Source organism: Pelmatolapia mariae, linkage group LG18 (assembly GCF_036321145.2).
Source record: "Pelmatolapia mariae isolate MD_Pm_ZW linkage group LG18, Pm_UMD_F_2, whole genome shotgun sequence".
Classification (NCBI taxonomy): domain Eukaryota; kingdom Metazoa; phylum Chordata; class Actinopteri; order Cichliformes; family Cichlidae; genus Pelmatolapia; species Pelmatolapia mariae.
Window position 1 is genome coordinate 21753147 of NC_086243.1, and position 22713 is coordinate 21775859.

The 22713-nt window shown below is 39.1% G+C and overlaps 1 protein-coding gene across 4 annotated transcripts; it reads left to right on the top strand.

Moving 5' to 3' along the window:
* The first annotated feature begins 543 nt into the window (after window positions 1-543).
* lpin2 (lipin 2) lies at window positions 544-22609 on the top strand. 4 transcript variants are annotated; one of them, XM_063461312.1, is made up of 21 exons: window positions 544-676; window positions 1859-1917; window positions 5652-5852; window positions 10050-10145; window positions 10621-10982; window positions 11064-11171; window positions 11274-11400; window positions 11479-11815; window positions 11898-11997; window positions 12165-12352; window positions 13102-13195; window positions 13292-13361; window positions 13464-13556; window positions 13713-13795; window positions 14006-14153; window positions 14506-14654; window positions 15838-15924; window positions 16415-16567; window positions 18282-18396; window positions 19197-19300; window positions 19881-22609. In XM_063461312.1, the coding sequence occupies exons 3-21, from the start codon at window positions 5661-5663 to the stop codon at window positions 20023-20025; spliced, it is 2751 nt and encodes a 916-aa protein (XP_063317382.1). In that variant the 5' UTR covers window positions 544-676; window positions 1859-1917; window positions 5652-5660; the 3' UTR covers window positions 20026-22609. The 4 variants fall into 4 exon arrangements, with proteins under 4 accessions (XP_063317382.1, XP_063317381.1, XP_063317379.1 ...); XM_063461311.1 differs by lacking the exon at window positions 1859-1917; XM_063461309.1 differs by lacking the exons at window positions 544-676; window positions 1859-1917 and adding an exon at window positions 3371-3679.
* Window positions 22610-22713: the final 104 nt, after the last annotated feature.

Genomic DNA, 22713 nt, shown 5'->3' on the forward strand with positions numbered 1-22713 from the left:
GTGGGCGGGAATGTTGTTTTTCAGGTACAATATAAAAAAAACCCCATGTGATAAACAGTCATGTACCATGTGGCCTGAGGCTGAATATAGTATCTATGTTTGTGTCTCTTCAAGGCACTCTTGCAATAAAACTGCACCTGCTTGTAGAGAGGGTTGCCTTTGTTCTCCATAATCTCCCGTCTTCAGCTCATTGATTGACAGAAATGCCCTCAGTACAATTAATAATAAATAAAGATAAAAAAGGGTTTGAAAGATTGATGATGGTCAAATAAAAAGAACCTGCTGTCATTGTGTGTAACCCAGTTCCTAAAAGGTCGTTAGGAGGGAGATAAGTTAACTTTTACCCAGATACAAACCTTATTATGATAATAACTGCACATAAGTTATAGTATTAAATACACTGCAGGGACTGTAATTTTGGCTGCAAGTGTACTGAATGAATTTATGTACGGCACAGACAAACCGAAAGTATCCCACCAGCTGTGTGAGTGCGCCGCCGCTGTGCGGCTCCCTGTCCCATCAACTTCAGCTCTCTGCTGGCAGCCACCACCAGTCGGTCACGGTGGTCCAGACACGGACACGTCAGAAGGCTTCTGAGGAGTTTCACGGGTACAGATATGGGGACTCAGTGAAGACACCATAACGTCCTTCATCGGCAGCATCCCGCAACCAGAAGGTAAGGGTTTAGTGATAAAAATGATTTCGAGCCCTGTCAAAGCGGTTCGCAGCTGCTTTTGACATCTTATTATGTTTCTGAATCTGCATTCGGCTAACCATAGCTAGCACCTAACCTTGCTAACAGTTTTTTTTAGCTGCTGTGGATTCATTTAATTAAAACACCAAAAAGACCGGACTGTGAATGTATTTATCACATAATGCAGAAATATATCGACTTTCCATTTGAAAGCGGTGACCTAGTGAGTGACTCGTGTTTTACAGTTTGCTGTTACGGTAACGTAAACCCAGCGATAACACGGTGGCTAGCTGAGGGTTAACAAGCTGGCAAGCAGCTAGCTGACAGAGCTCCGTCTCCATTCATTTTTTCCTCCCATGTACTATTTTCACCCACTGTTTATAGCTTGGATTTGTACCAATGTAAAGCACGGTTGTACAAAACAGCTAAGATTTATGGTTTCGCTTTTCATTTATTTCCGCAATGACATCGAAGCTCTTATGTACTCGGGATGTATGTCAAGCCATACAGCAGCTTTAATCTGCAAAATTAGCATTTTTTATAGCTATAATAGCTAAGGCTGACATTAAAACGGAATGACTCAACTGACTAACGTTGGAGCAAGCTTGTGTATCGTATAAACTCATGTTTTGTATTTAGTGTTGGCTTGTAAGCAGCGTTGACTCCTCACATAAGAAAACACCTGCTTGTGGGTGGCCTTTGAAAACACTAGTAACCAGAATCTTGGTAGTTTTCCAATCAACTTAGAGACAACACTTTTCTCCCCCAACGTTTTAATTTAAATGTGTAATATTAGAAAACCCCATACCAATACTGTTATTTAGTCATTCTGAGTTACAGGTAACATTAGAAAATCAAGATACAACCTGACATAAGCCTTGCAAATAACCTTATTTTCATAAATGTTCAGTTGCTGAAACTATTTGAAAGGCAAAATCTTAGTTACATTAATGGTCAATTTGGGGTTATAGTTTGTAGCTTTTAAATTAAAACGGTCTAAACATTAGAATCAGGTATTAGTAGTATTTTTCTTTTAATGCAGATGCTTAGATTAGTTTTGGCCACAACTCAGATTCTTTATTGATTTCATTATTAACTCCTGTTCAATTTTTGCAGGGTGGAAAAGTATGTTTGCATTGATTTACACTCTCAACACTGTTTCAGATCAGAGTCTGGACACACTGTAGAAACAAAAGAAGGATAAAGTATTTCATGTGACTCAGGTATGCAGTTACTCCACTGTTGCACACTGCCACACTGTAGTGTGACTTCACTACTTTGCAATGAAAAATAAGCTTGGATGCTTATGCTTCCAGTAGATTGGACAATTTCTAACTAGTTTTCAGTTCCCTTATGTGTAACACAATACAAGTTTACCAGACCATAGACTATAAATGCAAAATAACTTTGAATGAACATGTTTCTGTGTGCGTTGGTTATCTTCTACACTTAGGAGAAAAAAACATTTTGAAAGCTTTCAATCTTCCTGATAGAATTAGTGTTGGTACTTTGACCACTTGTGCTTTGTGTATTGTCAAATTCACAGGGATTTTGCAATTCACTGGAAAATAATGAACTACACTTTGATTGTGACCAAAAAATCTCCTTTTCTCATGTAAAAGTGCAGCTTGGCACTCTGTGGGGTTTGGTTTATGTTGCACATAATGAGCAGGCTGGTTTTGTGTAACTTAATACTTGAAAGTGTGTAACATGAACTTTGTGGTCTAGCAGAACTGATTTCTTTTGTTACCCAGTCAAAGCAAATGTTGACTAGATCATTCCAGATGAAAGCCATAATTGTGGAGTAGACCATAATACAACATGTCTGTGCTTGTAATTCTTAATTGTTTGAGTTTGTAATTTAAAGATTTCTTATTTGTTAAATGGCACATATAATTTTTCTCCATATTTTATCACTAAAAGAAAGTACTCATTTATTTTCCGCATGGCTGTTGTTAAATTCTTGAACACAGAACAGATCCTAGCTCAGGGGGAGGAAGAGCCCACAGCCCTCAACTCAGTGGGCCTGTGTTTTCTTTGGTCATGTTTACAAAAGGCTTAGCAGATGGGACAGTGGGGCTGAGACCTCTTTGGAAGAGCCTCATGCTTTATGCTCATTTTAGGAGCGAAACCAGGCAGGCGAATGCTGGAAGCCAAACTAGAGAGAACCTCCTGACGATAAAAACGTGTTCATCATGGCTTGAACTACAGTCTCATCAGTGTACCGCTCTACCGGATGTATTACTTATTTATTTGTTTTAGTGTGCAAAGATTATGATGTTGGTGCTGTTTAAAAAACTTCCATCTGTTTTCTGAGCTCATGTGACAACTGGCAACAAAGAAATCAACATATTGAAGTCCAGTGTACTTACTGTCCTACTTTCGATGAGCCATCCACAATAACAAACACCTGCAGCAATGAACCTGACAGGTATACGTGACTGACTGTAAAAGAACATCTTGCTGGGGATTGCTGTTTGGTTTTGCCTACTCTTATCAGGGGAAAACATTGCATAGCTGGTCACAGAAATTAGCATTCTCTTATCAGCTATAAACCACAAGTCCCAAGAAGCCATCCCATTGGCTAAACCCTTACTGCCATGTCAGCTGACTGGACAAGCATATGTTCATATTCTGCAGAGAATAAAAGAAAAATGACAATCTTTATTACTATTACACAATCGCAGCTCGCAGATAGTGTATCTGTATTTACTCCTGGGAGGGTCATTGCAAGGTGATTAGGTGGACCTTATTTGAGATTTGATTCAGGATGACAGGGAGATATTATCACCATAATCTAAGAGAGGAAAACATTGGTGCCAGTCTAGTCCTGAGGTGGATAAGGCTGGAGCTGACGCTCTGTTAATGGTGATGAAGAGACAGAGATCTTGGGGGAACAGGGAGCTCCTGGGAAGCAACACAGAAGACAACACAGACAACAGTGAACAGGATGAGCCATCCTCTCAGAGGTCATCTTGGTTCCTGGTGAGTCAGTACTGACAGGTTTCCTGGTTGGTCACAGCTTGGGCCTGAAACTAGTGGGCCAAATAGGCAGTTAGTCATCTTCTGTTGTTTGGTTTTGTCAGATTGCTTGGCTTGTTGGCTTGTTACGGTAACTAAGCCTAATAGTTTAACACATGATTGCCTTGATTTAAAATTTGATGTTAAAAGAAGTAGGCAGTGAGGGGGACAACTACAGGATTGTGATCCAGTCAAAATAGAACAGATTGACTCATGAGTCTTTCATCACCTGTCTGATGTGCTAATTATGTGTCATCTAAAATACCGAGCCGTCCTGTTTAATTTCTGACTGTAGTCTACTTTTGTATTGCCCTGCTTCTGGGCTGACCCTGAAAGAAGGAAAAATAAATGTGTAGAAGCAGGTTGAAGCATTTGCCGCACATTTTCCAAATTATCCCGTGACCTTTATAGATGTTTGGCTGCTTGCTTTGCTCAGTGTTAATTCTACATCAGTCCAATAGACAGGATGTACGTGTACGTTTACTCTGACTTTCTGACACCGAAATAAAAGTGAAAGTTAAATATCTACAGTACTATAAATCTCTCTAAAGTGTTATTTTGGTAAAAAAGTTCTTAGTTTCTAGAGATAGAGAAAGTAGATAAAGACACAAAAATCAGCATACAACATTTGTACCTTTAACCTGTAATATGAAAGATAGTGCTGGAGCTAAAGTGTATTGTCTTTTTAAGTGTCATACCAAATATAGGTTCACTGGTCCCTCATATTATAAACACATACCTAACGCTTCAGTCATACAAGCTGTGCCGAAAATGTCAAATGTCAGGTGTGTAAACCCTGGTTGTTACTATATTTATGCCATTATCCCAACAGAGTGTAGTTGACCTGTTTTTCGCATTCTCACTGTGTACAAATTTGGGGTGAAGTTCGAGGAAACACGAACGCGGAGCTTCCTGTTTCTTGGCTTCCTTCTGGTATCAAATGATCTGAACTTTCTACTGCTCTTTGAACTTTGTGGTGGCTGTGATAGCTGCTAAAGTGTTCTGTTTGCCTGTCTGATTGTGGTTTAAAGTGAATACTCTGTGCATACACTCTATACTCATCAGCCTACTCTGAATGAATATACCACAGTTGTTTGCCATATTCCATGATGCCACCCTTGCACAAATGTCCCTATTCTCTACCCCCTTACCTCCCTCCACCCCCTCCACACCCCCCATCACTGCTCTCATGACTAGATTCAGAACAAAAGGTTAGTGTAAGACAGAACATGTCAGGTTATGTAAACCCAGTGAAGTCAGTGAGGCAATGTGTTTACAGGCCCCAGTAAACTAGACCCTGACCCAGGCAAACCAAAGTCATGTTTAAGTTAATCGTTACACACACTCTGTGTCACAGAGGACAATCGAGGGCAAATAATCTAGTTCAGTAAAGAGGCCAGAGTGCACCAAGGAAAGTTTTTGTAATTATCTAATGATAGCCCTACCCTGTGTACTTTTTCTTTGGTCAAGTAAACTGAGCACTTTGCTTGTTAAGGAATTTACAGTCCCGCAAATTGCTCATTCCAAATGATTAAAAGCATTATGACAAAATGTACAGCATTAATCCTGCTCATATTAAAGCCACAGAAATGTGGTTTTAGTTTTTGATTTGATTTTGACAGTAGTGTTTAATGGATGTAAACAGGAAGTCAACTGCTTCCATAGCAGCCCTCCTCTGTCTAATGTTGTTCATGTGGGACAATGGCCAGTTATAGGACAACAGTATAACTCTAGCAGTCTGTATGGAGGTCAGGAGATAAACAGACATCACAGGGTAAGCAGGAAGGGAGGGAGCTTTCAAGTGGAAAATTTGTAGATTTCATAAGTGGTTGTCTCTTCTGGACTCTTGCTGAATAATAATGCCCTTAGCCTGTCTTTTCATTTATTCTGTTTAATATTTAGTTTTTTTGTTTGTTTGTTTTTTTTCTCTGTACAGGCGGACACCATGAACTACGTTGGCCAGCTAGCAGGTCAGGTTCTGGTGACTGTCAAAGAACTGTATAAGGGCATTAACCAGGCCACATTGTCAGGCTGCATCGATGTTGTGGTTGTCCGTCAGAGAGATGGCACCTACCAGTGCTCGCCGTTCCACGTGCGCTTTGGTAAGCTGGGCGTGCTGCGCTCCAAAGAGAAAGTGGTGAGTTGTTTTTTTTTTTTTTCTTTCACTGATGTGTCAAAGCATTAAGCTCATATAGATTCACATACAAAGCTCATATATTTATATAGATCACTTGACTGAACTGTTGGTGGTTGAGTTGCATTGTGGGTAATATATGTACCAAGTTTTAACATTGGATATTAAAAATGTTCTCTGCTCCTGATTATAATATTAATTTTTCAAACTGATCAGTGTGGTGTTGCTAATGTGGAAGTTCAATGCAAAGACTTTTAAAATGTAACTATATTTAATTTAATTAAAAGTGCGAGTGAAAAAATACCAACCTATTTAATCGATGGAATGTGTTTCATAACAATTCCATCATGCGCAAAATGGTGTTAAGGACATCTCCCCCAGGACACAGTCATAATGTCCTCCCCTTAACAAAGCTCCCCCACACTGGGATCAAAAAAAGCATATGACTCTCCAATCCCAATGTGGGTAATTAACAAATACTGAGGATTGAAATCACAGGCTATGAATCATTCAGGGAAATCTTTTATGTTTGCTCAACATAGACGGGATGCTCTGGGCTTTTCTCCCTCATTGATGGTATTTGTTACTATATCATCTTGCCTGGGAGACCAGATCCAATTAATCATGGATGAGGAGCACTTGAGTTATTTTTAAAGCTCACTTCTCACTTTTTGTAGCACCTCTACATTGGCCTTATAGCAGTGAGAGTAGGTTGAGTGTATTAGTGTATTGTAGTAGGGAGATGTAGACACAAATATTATGGCTCACTGTTATGTCTACGTTATTGAGGTTTTTTCAGTTTATAGGGTTATATTAAGTTTAAAAAAATGTTGGTATTCAGCAAGAAATTGGCAATGGAATGGAAGATATGATGTATTTATTTAAAATGTTTGTTCCATAACACAAGTAAGAATGGTGAACTTGTCTTAACATCTGTTTTTAGGACTGTTATTGAGTATTACGAATAATCCGATTATAAAATAGTCTCAACACAAATTCTTTGCTTCGATGATTGTAGCACGCCATTGTTACCATGGAAACGCAAACACGAGCGATCCACCCACATTTGTGACTAAAAACATTCCTGTAATACAAATGTATTTATGAGCAGCGTGTGAATAAAAAAAGTTTAAGGAAGTCAAGCCTGCATACACTGATAACACAACAACACCAGTGATGATGAAGCTGGGATAGTTAAACTTTTTTAACTATCTTTTTACACACTGCAAAGAGCAAAGAGGCGGAGCTGTTAACGAGACGTGAGCTCTGTTGAGAAAAAGAAAATGTTTGTAGCATCATAAACGGCAGCGATATTCCTGAAATCAACATTAATGCCTTTCCTGGGAAAAAACTCGAGGGGGGTCATTCACAAAGCATCTGATCCACAAACTCTTGACGTGAAGAAAAGCAAACTTTGTAGCAACTCTATCCACCGCTGTTTGTTTCACGCAGTGAAAAATCTGCAGTAGGTCTCCAGAAGTAAGGCTACATTAAAAAATGCAGAGGAACTGTTAATGTAGTCTGATTCCAGAATAGTTAAATTATATATCTTGCTGAAGACTAAGGGCTTCCATGTTTTACATGGAAGCGAACAGGAGAGAGTCTAAAGGGGGGGCATGGTGTGTACTACACCACGTTTATTTCAAGATTTTTATGACATTTATTGACAAGTGAATACATATAAAATAGTGTCTCAGTGAATTGCAGTAATATTTAAAAACGGTGAATCATCGTTAATATCATTAACGTCTGCACCATCACCATCATCTTGTTTTCAGCAACACAAAAACTTTGCATCAACACACTGGTCAAACTTCAGAATGCTGATATACTCGCTTCTCTTCATTTCAGCCACCACATTCTCCTTTAAAGGCTTGCAGACACAAACTTACTCATTAACTTGCAGGCTTAAACACGCAGAAACATGTACAAAAACTCGTAAAGCATTCCAAGAAGACAGACTAAAGATACATTTTTTTTTAAAGCCTTAGTTTTATGCCTCTTATTTGAGTATTTATATATTTTTGCATTTAAGAAAATGTTTTATTTGAAAAACAAAAACAAATCCTTTGTATTTAGGTGTCATATTAAATTTTGTTTTTTTTGACAAATGAAACAGATGGCAGATGAAACAAAAAACAAAACAAAACTGGAAACCAATTAGATTTTTTTCTCTTATTTATTTTTCACTTTTGAATATATCTCGATAATAAGACAAAGGTATTTCTTATCAGTTACTCGATGCAATAATTGATAGATGACTCGATTACTAAAATAATCGATAGCTGCAGCTGTACTTCTTAGTATGGTTATGTTGTGCACTAGCTTAGAGAGCTTATTTACTTGCTGGTGAACCGGAGTGGATAATGATTTGCGGGGGGAACTGACACTGTCTCACCACCTACCCAGAATCCCGATGGGCTTAAAGGGGAGGAATGAATGAGTGGTTTCTATGGCAACAGCAGCTTTACAACTTCTATGTGTGGGAGAGGGAGGCCTGAACAGGGGCTGTTGTGTAACAAACAGTTATGTCTGTCCCTGAGATCAGTTATTAGCGCCTTGTGCTTTTGCGATAAATGCAATAAATTGTGTGGTATTTGGTACTGACATGCAGATATTTTAGAGAATTATGAGTGGGAATTCAGCTATAGCTGTTTGCCAAATACTAATTAAAATTTGGCTGCTGATAGTGTGCCTGTTCCCGTACATCAGTCACTTTGGTTGGCAACCAGAAAAGTTTTTCAAGTACTATGTGGTTTCTAAAAACATTAGAGATGTTAATTAAGCGCACTTACACATATTATTTTCTTGTACTTCTAATCTGAAAAGTGAACGTCAGGAGTGAAATAGACTTGTGTTTAACAAAGCAAAAAAAACCAAACCCCAAAACATCTTAATGTCCTGCCTTAATTCAAGCATTTGTAAGTGGCCGTGCCTCGCAATCATTCCAGTGATGGAGCACAGTGTTGGCAAATCCACATCTCAGTTATTCAAGTGCATGTAACCTGTCACACACTGTGAACAGCTGAAGAGGACCCTCATTTATTCTAGCTCATTATTAATTGGGCATTGAAATTACTAGCCACTGCCACACATAAATTTCCTCCAGCACCCCTGAAGGGGTGAAATTAAATCTTGAGGCTGTAGAGAACCCACAGCAACAGTAAAGGACAGCATCAAAAGGAAATGTACAACCAGACGGATAGCACAAGAGGGAGAAAAACTGATTATTTCTACAGCCATTGGTTGTAAATTAATATTGATGATTTGGTTTCAGGTTGCAGAGCACTTGTGAGTCAGAGTCTGTCTCCTCCTGTAGTCTCTGCCAGACGTGACCTGTTTTTTTTGTTTTGTTTTTTGTTTTCGGCGTCAAGTTTCTGAATGGCCCCCTGGTCCACTGGGGTTTATCTGGCAAACATGAATGGCCTTGTTCTGTTGGCAGGCTCCACAGAAAGCAAGCCCAGAAGACCCATACGCTTATTAGGTTTTCTAAAGCCTCTGGAGGAAGATGGGTCTCTGAGTGCATAGAGACCATGTATGTGATCTTGCAAAATAATGGAAGTATAATAAAACAACCAGTGTGATGGTTTTTTTTTTCTTTTTTTTAAAGTCAACTAAAAAGGGTAATGTGAGATTTTTATTGATTGGTTCATACACAGGGTGATTGACGTCAATAAATAACTGTTTTCAGTGTCAGTGTCCTATTTTATTTTCTGTTCTGTACTATTGCATTGGCAGTTTTTACATTTGAACAGCAGTGCCAATACAGCCCTCTTCAAAAATTGCATACTTAACATTGCTGGCTTCTTCAGTCTGTTAAAGTGTTGGCATTTAGACATCGGTCACTTTATGTTAATGTTTATCACATAATCTTCATGAAGACTGTAACAGAGAGAGTGAGTTAATCAATCTGTGGGGATATTCAAAAGCCCCACTGAGATAGTGAGATGACAATGTCAAAAGCATGAGAGAGTGTCTTAAGTCAGTAAGCCATGGTCTTGTACATGTCTGTCAGTTAATGTGCCTTCATGCTGTTGCAGCTTTTGCCGTGTTAAAAGTAAAGCACAATTGTTACTCGTGACTTTTATAGGAAAGTGAGCAGGAAGCTCATTCAGATAAAAGTGACAAATTGTTCAGAAGATGTCAGACTAATAAGAGAGGATCACATGTTTGAAAGGGAATTATGTGTCTTCTTTCCAGATCGACATCGAAGTGAATGGAGAGCCTGTAGACCTGCATATGAAGCTTGGTGACAATGGAGAGGCCTTTTTTGTGCAGGCAGCCGAGCAACAGAATGTAAGCCATAAGCATAATTAAAAAAAATAAAACAACAAAACTACTGAAGGCTAATGACACAAAGTTTCATTGAGACATTTTTCCAGATATATAATTTGTTCCTTCTCCTTTTTGTGCAGTCTTGTTTTGAGTTTTAATGTAGCAGCGTCATGAAATATTTCATGTTGAATAAAAGAAATGAAACTTCAGACATTTTTTCAAAACCTCTTTCACTTTGCTTTCGTCGACCCAACACAACAACAGTCTTGCCTTTGCTTAACAGCATTCTTGAAGTAGAAATGTAGGGCAGTGTTTGTAGGAAGAAGTGATTACTCCACCATATTGCATAGTTAACCTTTGCTCAGGCTGCTATTGTGACATCTCAGCAGTGACTTCTACCTTATTCTGCAGGACCTGAGTCAATATTGTGTTTCAAACTACGATTAATCCTTGTTTAAACATGTCTTAATCCTCATGTCCTGCTTTCCTATTTCAGCAGATTGTTCCTGCCCATTTGGCCACCTCCCCAATCCCCACCGAGAGTCACCTGTTCTGGATCTCAGAGGTGGAGCACAGGGCACCAAAAGATCTGGAAGATGACCCTGCTGACCCAGAGGACCCTCCTGAACCTCCTGCTCCAAGCACTGTGGCCACAAAAAAGAAGAAAAGACGGAGAAAGAAGCACAAAGGAGACCCCCGTAGAGAGGAACTGACCCCGCCGTCAGTCACTACTGGTAATGCTGTTGCTGCTAATGCAGCTGCTGCTACCACTGCTGCTATGTCTAGTACTGGGCAAAATGAGGAGATCTTTGAAATGGATCTCAGCTCTGACGAGGAAACTACAGTTCATGTATCAAGGTATGTTTATTCAACGGTTATAGCCAGATTTGTGTGGAGAGATCAGTTAATTATTATGCTTCTTCTGCACTCTGAATTTAGGTCACCTTCAGTGACTACAGTGCGTGACATTGACCCTAAATTACCCGCAGCCAGACACAGCCTTGATGGTTATCCAATGTCTGATGGGGACTGGCCAGCTGGTGATGGGTATGTGCTGACATGAACCGCAAGCCGTTAGCAAAGATAGCACAGATGTGTAAGTAGCACCTGTTTTACTAATACTTGCCATTTCTTTTTACATCCCTGTAGCCATGGCTTGTCTCAGGCATTTTCCCCAAAGAGTGACTCAGAACTGGTGATGAGGCCTTCAGAGAGTTTGCTCAGAGCTGAGTCTCACATGCAGTGGACATGGGGAGAATTTCCAGAAACCACAAGGGTAAGCACTTCTTCCCAGTGGAGTTCAAACCATTGCCAGTTGACTCATCATTACAATAACATTACGTCCAATTTTAAGGTCACCAAGAAGGAGAAATCAGAACCACTGAAAACAGTGACCATCACCCCATCAGAGAGCACCCATTTCCGTGTCATCCTCAGCTCGGAGGCCATGCAGAATGAGACCGAGGTTGAAAAAGGAGATGCCACCTCCTCTTCAGTGTGTAACATTGTCAAGCCCGAGCCACGCACCCCCGTCACCACTGTAAAACCTGTGAGTCCAATATCATCTGTTAGCACCATATCTTCTGTTAGTCCGGAAGCCCCTACAGAACCCCTTGATATCCTGCAATCAAGCATAGCAACCTCCACCGCTTCCAGTAACCAGCAGACAGATTCACCATCAAAGAAGAAAGGTATGTTAGGTGGCTGCAGATTGGTGCTTTTTAAGGCTTGTCTTGGTTATCAGTTTGTAATTTGTAAATATATTGTATGTAGGCGTTCCGAAGAGGAGCCAGCATCAGGGTCCTGAGGATATCTACTTAGATGACTTGAATGTACTTGAACCTGATGTTGCTGCACGATATTTTCCTAAGAGGTATGATGGTTAAAGATCTGCCTAATTACTTGACCTTTGTAATTATAAAATAAAATCCAAAGTGCTCCAAAGCGATTTCTCCTCTGAAGTATCACTGACAGCCTGAAAGACCAGTATCATGACATATTTGTAACCCTTTTCTCCTCCTTCTCTTTCTTTTTCTCCAGTGAGACTGAGGCAGCTGCAAAGCACTGGATTGACTCTGAGATGCACTCTGGTTCACAGTCCCCACAGTCGGTGGGTAGTGCTGCAGCTGACAGCGGGACAGAGTGTCTCTCTGACTCAACTAGTGACCTCCCTGATGTTACTCTTTCTCTGTGTGGAGGCCTGACAGAAAATGCTGAAATATCCAAAGGTACATGAGCATGACACTCACAACAAAATGTATCATAAAGTGAACATTTTTGTCTTAAGCCAGTAAACATTCAGCTAACTTTGTTGCACCTTCTGGATTAGCCACATAAAGTGTCCAGCTACTGTTAGAGGAAGCTGTTCTTAAATACATATTTGTTCAGACGTGTAAATGTCGTACCCAGAAGTACTTTCCCTCTCATCAAATTAACATGTACTTTAACTCTTCAGGAAATGTGTCTTCATCTCTGAATATGATGTCATAACCTTGTTAAACAGCAGAAAAAACGTTAGTCATCCGAGTCAATATACTTCTATCTTATGCTATTTTTTTGCACCTTTTTTTTTTTTTTTTTAGATATGAGAGTCCTGCCATTTCTCTCATTCATTCATTTTAAAGATAACAACATAATTCTTTAAGGGGAAAGAAGAACAAAAAAGCAAGAACATGCTCATTTCCTCTGGACTAATATTATAACAGGATGTCCATATTTGGTTAAATGTTGTAGTTAATTTGCCCTGCATTTATTGCATTACGAACGATGATCACAGACTACCTCCGCAGTCATTACAAACTGTTAGAGGTCTCTAGGTTATGTTAATCCTTTGGGATTTAGGCTTTAGAAGCTCTCTGGGGTTATCAGAAGAAAAAGTTTCCTGACCTTTATGTCTACTAAGATGTTATTTCTCACCACCACTGACCTTTTCATCAGCTGTCTTTAATTAGTCTTCTTCTCCCCTGTTCATTTCCAGAAAGGTTTATGGAGCATATCATTACCTATCATGAATTTGCTGAAAATCCAGCAATTATAGACAACCCCAACCTGGTAGTAAGGATAGGAAATAGGTATGTAACTGTTTTTACTTCACATTGGAAATGCACTAGAGAAACATTTCAAACGTGTGGTCAGGATTACACATTAGTAATTGTCTTTGTCTTCAGATATTATAACTGGACCCTAGCTGCACCTTTGATTCTAAGCCTTCAAGCATTTCAGAAGAATTTACCAAAGGTAACGTGTGTTTAATTTTTTACTCTTTGTACTGTTCATTCATTCATTGTCAGCTGGCAGCTATCTCATCATTAAATGTCTTTGTTTTCCTTTTTATGGCAGGCTACAGAGGAGGCCTGGGTGAAGGAGAAAATGCCAAAGAAGTCAGGCCGCTGGTGGTTCTGGCGTAAGAGGGCGGATAGCACAATCAAGCAGGTGTGCATGTTTTTAGTACAAGTGAACAAAACAAAATTTGAGGTGGTATCTGCAGTTAGTTTCTGTTCCCTCTTCATGGGTGGTGTTCTGTTTTTATATAGATATTTTTTTAACTTGGCTAATTGGGGATTTTATTTTTCTGCCTACTTCGTCCAGTCGGAGACTAAGCTCGAAACTAAGGAGGAACCACATTCGGGAGAGGAAGGACCCTCCACATCTCAGGAGAAGCTGGCCTTAACGTATGTGATACCAGAAAATCAAAAACTATATTATTATACATAGGGAGGAGCTTATATTTTGGTTTAATGAGAAAGATTAATAATAATGTAACTAAGATAACATTTAATTTATTTATACATCAAAGGATGTTCAGGTCGAATCTTTCTGAAACATGTTTTTCCACTTGTCTGTGATAATTGACTACCATATCTGTTGTTACTGCACTGTAGGCCTAAAGCAAGAGACTCATCCAGTGATGAAGAGGCCAAGGAGGTGAGCGCAGCATCCTGTCAAGAGAGACTGCAGCCAGTGGATGGTCAGCACCATCCCAGCCCACACACATACAGAAAGTCACTACGGCTTTCCTCTGATCAGATTGTAAGTTCATTTTACACCTTTTCCTTTCTCTGGATTTGTTATAAATGTCATAAAATATTATTTAATGTCAAATATAAAAGTGTCTGATTTTCAGAAGATAAGCTTATTTTTTTGCTGAGTTCTTAATGAGATTTGTGTCTCAAGTGTTTTTATTTGGCAGTTTTGTGCTCCCTCTGCTGGCTAACTATGAACTGCAACTAGTGTTTGCTCTATTTGTAGTCTGTAGGGGGCTCTAAAGACCTGTAGATGGTCATTGTACTGTGGCAAGAAAATGATGCTAGAGAGTAATGCGTGTGCTGTTGAAATATATATATGAAATTCATATATAATTTTTTTTTGTGTGTGTTTCCAGGCTAGTCTGAAACTCAAGGAGGGGCCAAATGATGTGACATTTAGCATCACCACTCAATACCAAGGCACATGCCGCTGTGAGGGTACAATCTACTTGTGGAACTGGGACGACAAAGTCATTATCTCTGACATTGATGGCACCATCACAAAGTATGGCCTTCCAGCCACTCAGAAAATCATATTACAGAACACAGTTGTAATAGCAAGCTAGCTGCTATGTTGATTATGGACAGTAATAGACAGGGCAGTAAATCAGTCAGTTATTGTAGCATCCAATTACATTTTCCTGTACATATACAGTAATAAGAAAACATTATTAGAAGGAATTTCCCTTGGGTGCTCTACCTTAGTTGCATCCTTTAACGACAATTAAAAATAATGCGTACAAATATTGATTTTAACATATAGGTGGGAAGCAATCAGTGAAGCGACATTTAGATAGATCTTTTGTTGCATCCTGTCTCAGTTCTTGTAATAAAATGTGGATCTAATTTTATAATTATATAGTTAAAACACTTAAAGTCATCTGTTGCAAACTCGCCATGGAAACATCCATTTTTGCACTAAAACTAATTAATATATTACCAAGATGGAATCTATAGTGCAGTGTTCAAGTGTTTCTATAAACTGCCCGCAAACTTTAAATACAGCTTCTTATTTATTATCCACCAAATAAGGTGGGGAGCAGGTAAATGAACACAAGATTAAATTGTTGCATAATATTGTTGGGTTAATTTAAAAAGGAACAAAAGCTTAAAATAAGATTCCAGCTCAGAGTAGCTTCACTACCATGGACACGTTTAAGTCCTTCACAAATGGCATATATGAAGCCTGTAATCCAGTTCTATTTGTGTCAAGCTATGTTAATTACTTTAAAGCTAGTCATATCTCTTCTGAAACAAAACTGATGCCTGCTGCCTTCCTGACGCCCACCCTGAAGTTCATTGGTGGTCGACATCAAACGGCTCCAAATTGACTGCAGCTTATTATCTCTGTGACCCTTTAGGCCAACCCCTGACATGCTGCTTTCTTTGGCTAACAGGGTAAAGAGCACAGGGACTATAATGAGGACATTTACATTTCAGTCTGTAAGCACACACAGCCAGCTGAGGGTGAGACCATGTCTCCCCTATAGGCCAGTAATGCTCGTTAGTGGAGAACAGCCCATAATGTTCTATATTTATGATAAAACGGTGTTATCGTGCTTTATGTGACCTCTTTTGAACAGTCAGTACTACCAATCTGCTTTCTCTTTCTCTACTTGATGTGGCTGATTGAGTTATTTCTATCTTATAGTCAGTGATATTTTTTTGTGTGTGTTTAAATGTTTTAGGTCAGATGTATTTGGACAGATACTTCCACAGTTGGGGAAGGACTGGACCCACCAGGGGATTGCCAAGCTCTACCACTCTGTAGCTGAGTAAGTGCACAGCAACACTGATTAATTATGGAAGACGCATGAATGGTTGGTCAGTGGTTAGGACTGTCTGGGGTTGATTCCCAATCGGCTCTCTGTGGAGTTGATATTTCCTCCCAGTGTTTGCGTGGGGAGCTCTGAGGTGGATGACTCAGTAAGTTTAACTGTAGTTTAGGCAGAATTATTGCAGAAAGTAAAAACACCATTAAACCGGCCCTTGCCTTTTCTGGTTTTATTTTTATACTTAAATCTGGAAAAATAGAAAATGTATTGCATGAATGAAGTCAGCTGTAGTGAGTATGGGTATTGGTTTTGGTAGTAAATAAAACGTTTCCTCTGCAAGATTTTCTTTTTTTAATTGAATTGCTGTGACTTCTCCACATTATGAGCGCAATCAATATAACTCATCCAATTTAAGTGCTAATCTTAGTAGTTGCCATTAAGGTCATGATAATGAACAATTATTAATGAGCACTGCTCTTCCCATTCGCAGAAATGGCTACAAGTTCTTGTACTGCTCAGCCCGGGCAATCGGCATGGCAGACATGACAAGAGGTTACTTACAGTGGGTCAATGATGGAGGCACCATCCTACCCCGAGGACCTCTCATGCTCTCTCCCAGCAGCCTCTTCTCTGCTTTCCACAGGTAATATATGCTCTAAATGGTTACCAGTCTCAGTATCATGAAGCTCATTATATACATTAAATCCTCCTTATCCCCAGATCTTAATGTTGTTTTCAAACCACCCCATATTTTTCACCCTTAAATCTTTTTTTTGTCTGCAAAGTTAATTTCACTTTACCCTATTCTCAGTCTCAAAATCCTCCCCACTCTCTCGAGCCTCGTTCTTTATAATAAGTCTTTCATATGCCATGGTTATTAAGTCTACAGCAAACTCAAGTTCATGAATTCCTATCTAAAAGGCATTAACTGTGTTGGTATTAGTGCCGTCACTTCTCTAAAGTACGCTCATGGCCAGCATTTTCTCTGTTTCGGATTATTCTTTTCTCTTTATTTCCCCGTTGCTGTCACAGTCTCAGTTGCATTTTTAGAGACATGATTTGTGTGAATGATTCTTTTGTTGAAGTGAGGTATAGATGAGGAGATCCAGAAGGAGGCTGCTAGCTTTCTATATTTTTTTGATAATGTGGGATCATTTGACACATTGAGACATCTTGCAGCAGAACGTCTATTTTATCTCATTTTTCTAAATTTAAATATATTTGACAAAATAAATATTTAAGGTTCAGTTTTAGAGGAGTTTCACAAATTATTGAAATTATTTCCTTCCTGGTTGTAAAGGTAAAATATATTCCACTAATAAACAAGACTACATCAAGAATACAATTGCTGACGCATCTTAATAGTTTAATTATTGTAGAAGAACATCATCAGAATGACCCATTAGATCCACCTACTGTCTCCCATACATGTTCATCTGTCAGCCTCCTCTAGCTAGCGACAGTACAGTAGCCTTCATGTTAAAGTTTGAGTATGTAAGATGTGCTGCTAAGCAACCAGGCATGCTGCAATTGTTGTTTTACATTAGGGGGAAAAAAATCAATCAATAGTTTAATCCCACACACCCCAAAATTCACTGTATGATGAATAAAATGATTTTAGAAAAAGTTCCAAACTAACAGATGTGATTTTATTTTAACAGTTACATGATTTTAAAATGACCCCTTTCAGTATTTCTCCCATCAAACATGTTTCCCAGCAACACTGGTTTCACTGAATTATGACTGTGTTAATATAATGTTAATTAAACAATTAAACACTCTTGTGATACTTGCTTGTTATGCCTCGTAGGTCAGATATTATCCAAATTTTAATACGGCTAAAGCAAGTATCCTTTTCTCACTTTCACAGAACAAGTAAAGCTTTCCTGTGTTGTTAATGGTTCCCTTGAACATGTTGACTTTTTTTATTCAGTGTATTAATCACATAGCAGGGTTTTTGTGTGACCTTGAAACCTGTTCAGAATGGTTAATGTCTCAGCATAGCAACCTGCAGCATTGCTGATAGTTGTGTGGTGCAAAAACTTGTAGATATTTGCATTATTTATGTGTCCCTCTTGTTTTAATTTGCTTAAATTAGAAACAACCCTACCATCTGTGTATTTGTTTTGAGTCATAATTTTAAACAGAAATTGCTGAAATGCATTTGGATTTATGCCGTGCTGTTACATGATTTGTAAAGAGGACAAAAGTCATTAATAAACAAATTCTTATCTAAAAATAGTCGGAGAAAGGGGTTTGAGATAAACGAAATATGTTTGATCAAATTACCTCTAACTCAAACTGGACACACGGGAAGGATGTGTATGCCCTCTAATAAAACTGTCTGTTTGCTTCAGAGAGGTCATCGAGAAGAAACCAGAGATCTTCAAGATTGAATGCCTTACAGACATCAAGAACCTGTTCCAGCATAACAAGCAGCCATTTTATGCCGCCTTTGGGAATAGAGCTAATGTGAGTTAATGCATGTTTGAAGATGTCAGACTTCCAGACATTAGAGTGCTTGTTTTTTTTGTTTTTTTGTTGGGTTTTGTTTTTTTAAACGTGGGTTTTCAGAGGTTGATGCAGTTGTAATTCATTGCAAGAGCAACATGACACTTTGGCAGACACTTTGAGTTAGCAGACATGAACGTGTGAAATAAGTACTGGGCTGAACCTGAGCTGAGGTCATTGTCGGAGTGTGATCGCGAGTGACTTCATCTGTGGACGAGAGCTCAAGTTGGGCACAGCATCCCGTCTTCAGCTGCATAAACACTAACAGTCACATGAAGGGTCAGCTATCAAAGCCCAGTCTGCCTCGGTCTCTCCCCTAAACAAAAAAATAAGACACAGACACACACTCACTCTTCCTCTGGCCAACCAAAAACATTTACTCCAGAAATTTACTGCCATTACATGCATTAGGTGGAACACAAACAGGAAATCTGTGGTTAATGTTATTAACGTGGTCATTTCAGTTTGCAGCCCTGTGTATTATGTATGAGAGGCTACTTTCCGAACATTACATAATCAAGAGTGTTCTCAGATGGCTGTTAACAGCCCTGTCAGTAATTTTTCAGCCCGTAAATGACAGGTTTATTCGCATGCTTTGTCTTAGAGGAAGCAAAATGGGTTTTGTGTGTTTGTAATTAATCCCAACTCAAAATAAAAGCCTGTGCTGTGCTTATAAACGGAAACATTTAAAAAACTTAAACTTTGAAGCAGTCCTATTTTAGAGGGAAGATTGAGACTTTAATCTTTATGTCTTCATACAGGATGTGTTTGCCTATAAGGAAGTCGGCGTTCCAGTGTGCAGAATTTTCACAGTTAATCCAAAGGGAGAGCTGATCCAGGAGCAGACCAAGGGCAACAAGTCCTCGTAAGTACATTAATGGTCTGTGTTTGTCTTTCGCAGCAAAAATCCCCAGCAGGAAGTATAGGACTTTGCTATCGTTGAACGTTTTTCTGTTTTCTTTATTTTCTTGTTTTGCTTTTCCAGCCATTACTGTTTCCTTCACTCTCACATTACTGTAAAAAAAATAAAAGCCTACAGTCACAGAGAGTCTTCTTTTGTACCCTGCAGCAAGCAAAACAGACAAAATTAGAGAAAAACTAGGGAACATAGTGGTGCTTTTAGCAGCTCAAGCGACAGATATTTCCCACAGGATCTGATGAAGAACAAAACAGAAATAAAAAGAGAGCTGGCCAGAAACGCACCTTAAAATTGATTCTAGTCTGCAATGTTGTCCTCAGGTGGCCTATGTTTTTTGTTCTTTCTGTATTTAGATTGATCAATGTATTTCAAATCTAATATCCATTTTTTAAATATTTGTTATTTTTCTTTATTTTTTGTTCATCACTAAATACCTAGAGTGTGTATATTTTTTTAAGATTTATATATTGTATCTGTTCTCTTGCTCACTCTGTTTCTCTGGTTTCGTTTTTCTTTCCCTTCGCAGCTATGGCAGACTGAGTGAGCTGGTGGAGCACGTGTTCCCTTTGCTGAGCAAAGAGCAGAACGAGGCCTTTGTAATGCCAGAGTACAGCTCTTTCTGTTACTGGAGACAGCCGATACCAGAAATCAATCCAGATGAACTGCTCTGAGTCGGTGTGTATTGATACCCAGCTATACAGTAACATTCAAATGAACTGTGCACCTGAATGCACCTCCTAAATACATGTGAAGTGGAACCAGAACTGTTCCTGCTAATTAGACTGACACACATAACACACAGTAACCATGAACTCAGAAAAGCTGGTAAACTGTATTTACTTGAGAGATGAGTGGAGATTATCAGAACAGTAAATCCCGATGAGTGATAACTTAGCGTTTATCCCACGGAGACACTCCACTTATGCCTCTGTGTGAAAGCATCCTGCCCAGTGATAACTTTCTAGTCCATGTCCATGTACAGACTTGGCAGTTGAAGACCCAGCTAGTATCTCGGTAAACTTGTAGAAAGCCATAAACGACGCAGGCAGAAGTCCCTCACGAGGAGCTAGATTCCGAGCTGAGCAGAAGTAATTTAAGAAACGCCCTGAAGAAGTGAAACGTAATGTTTTAAATGGAAAAGGCACACATTTAATTAAAACAGGACAGGCAATTAACACTGGGCAGTTGTTATGCGGCAGTCATATTTTACTGTAGGTTTGTTTGCCCAGAAGCAAGTAACCAGCCTTTAATTGGAGGCTTTATTCTGTTCTAAAAATACAGTCGTGATCGAGTTTGGCAAATAACAGAATAACACAAACACAGAACCGTCCACAGCCGTTAGATTTCAGGAACTCACTGCAGTAAGTGTTCAGTTGTCCTCTCGTTCCTGACTCTTGCCTGACTGTGCAACAGATTTCACACGGCCGCTACACAGCGAGCCGTGTTTGGTACTGTTAATATCCAAGGTCGTACCTCGGATATGCTTTCACCAAGTATGTGAAGATGCACAGTTTGCTGTGACTTAAAAAAAATGAAGCAGCTTCATGGTGTATTGTCTTGCTGTTGTTTTAATATGTTTGTTCTGTTATACAAGCTCTGGCAAATCAAGTGTGTTTAGTTAACAATGGAGTCATTATTTATGATGATCAATGTATTTAAGTTATTGATTTCTATTGTGAGGCCTTTGCTTGTCTGAAAAAATAATTGATCACCAATGCAATATTTCAGATTAGTATTTTTGTGAGGCTGATCACAGACTAACATGCACTTAACAGTAACTGCTAGGCCTTGTACAAGCTTTCTTTGGTCACGTCTCCAGCAACAAGCCTGTATTTCTTTTATTAACAGTGAATTTTTCAACATGTAAGGCACGTAGACATTCCTGAGCAAAACCTCAGAGTCTGTAGTATTACCAGATGTGTGTAAATGTGAGAGAGGATGCTTGAGATGGAACAGTGGATATAAGCAGATTTGAGAAGAGCTTAAAATGAAGGATTGTGCTTTGTGAGGTCCTCCGTAGGATGGACTGCAGGATGATGGAAGTGTGTGTGTGTGTACCTAATCACAGAGTGCTGCTGCTGTTGGGGTGGCAGCATCCTACACCCTTTGCTTAGGTTCCCTCGGTGGCTTTATCCAGCGCACTTTGTCAAAGTTGCACCCAGAAACTCAAGACTTAAAACTCAGCACATCTCCCACCCACATGCACTTCACCGACAGTCTAAGTAGACAGTAGACCAGAGTATGCAATTACTGCAGAGTTTGAGCATAAAGAGTTTGAGTTTTACCTTCTTGACTATTCAGTTAATCTGAAATTTGTCTATTAGTGAGTTTTGAGAAGCTTAGCTCGTTTCGAGTAGCTTTTTTGTGTATGTTTTTAAGGCAGAGGAAAATGATGATAATTTGGGGTAACAGGCAGCAAAGTAGTATCAGAGCCACCCCTTAATGTGTGTGCTTGAGTGCGTGAGAGACAGAAAAGCCTGATTCCTGTGCCTCTGGTGACCAGAGGAAGATAAACTGTTTTTGGAGATAAACAGGAAATACTTGACTGTACAGGAAGTGTTTAAGGCACTTCCCCGGCATTATCTATGTATGATTTAGGAAAGGAGTTTTGGTCAGATGGATCATATCTCCAATGCAAGTGTAACTGACTGTGTATGCCAGTGTGGACTAAAAAAGCAGGAGCAGCCAAGATCATTTCATAAAAATAAGCACAATTTATGGTGACAGCTACATGCACTGCTGATTTCTTTTCTTTTTTTTTCTTTTTTTTTTTGATGAATACAGTGTGCCCCGCTTTGATTTGTTTGCTTGTTCTCTGCAAAGTGGTGAAGTCAAATAGATCTATCTTAAAATCAACAAGAAATTCCATTCTTTCTATGAAAGTAAAGCATCTTGTGTGAAAGAATCACACTTCATCCTCTCTGATCCTGGGATATGTGGTAAATAAACGTTTGAATGAGTATATATGCTGACCATCACATTCTTCTTTGATGCCTTTTTGTTTTTTTCTTATAACGTGTATGAGCTGTTGTGTGACTTAAGTTTTGTTCTGTTTTTGTTTGGATGTAATGCTTGGTATTTGTGTCCGACCAGCAGAAATGCATTAAATGTATGCTGTGTTTCATTTGTATAGAAATGTGTTTTGAAGAACAAAATCAACTGTAAGAAGAAGTAAAAAAATAAATAAAAAAAAATCAGGCCTAATGAAGCTAACATGTGGCTTATGGTCTTGTTTGTATGAAATAAAATTTCTAAATGAATGCAGTTATGTGCGTGCTGTGATTTTTCTTTTCTGCAGTCTGAGTCCAAAAGTTCAACAGTAACCAGAGGCAAGTGGAGTAACTCCTGCCCTATTGCGT

Bases quoted from the DNA above. Each gene is read 5' to 3' on its own strand.
- lpin2 (XM_063461309.1), top strand. From the start codon at position 3,560: ATGGTGATGAAGAGACAGAGATCTTGGGGGAACAGGGAGCTCCTGGGA. The intron at 15,925-16,414 runs GTAAGTGCACAG...TCCCATTCGCAG, and splicing joins CTCTACCACTCTGTAGCTGA to AAATGGCTACAAGTTCTTGT. The intron at 18,397-19,196 runs GTGAGTTAATGC...GTCTTCATACAG, and splicing joins CCTTTGGGAATAGAGCTAAT to GATGTGTTTGCCTATAAGGA.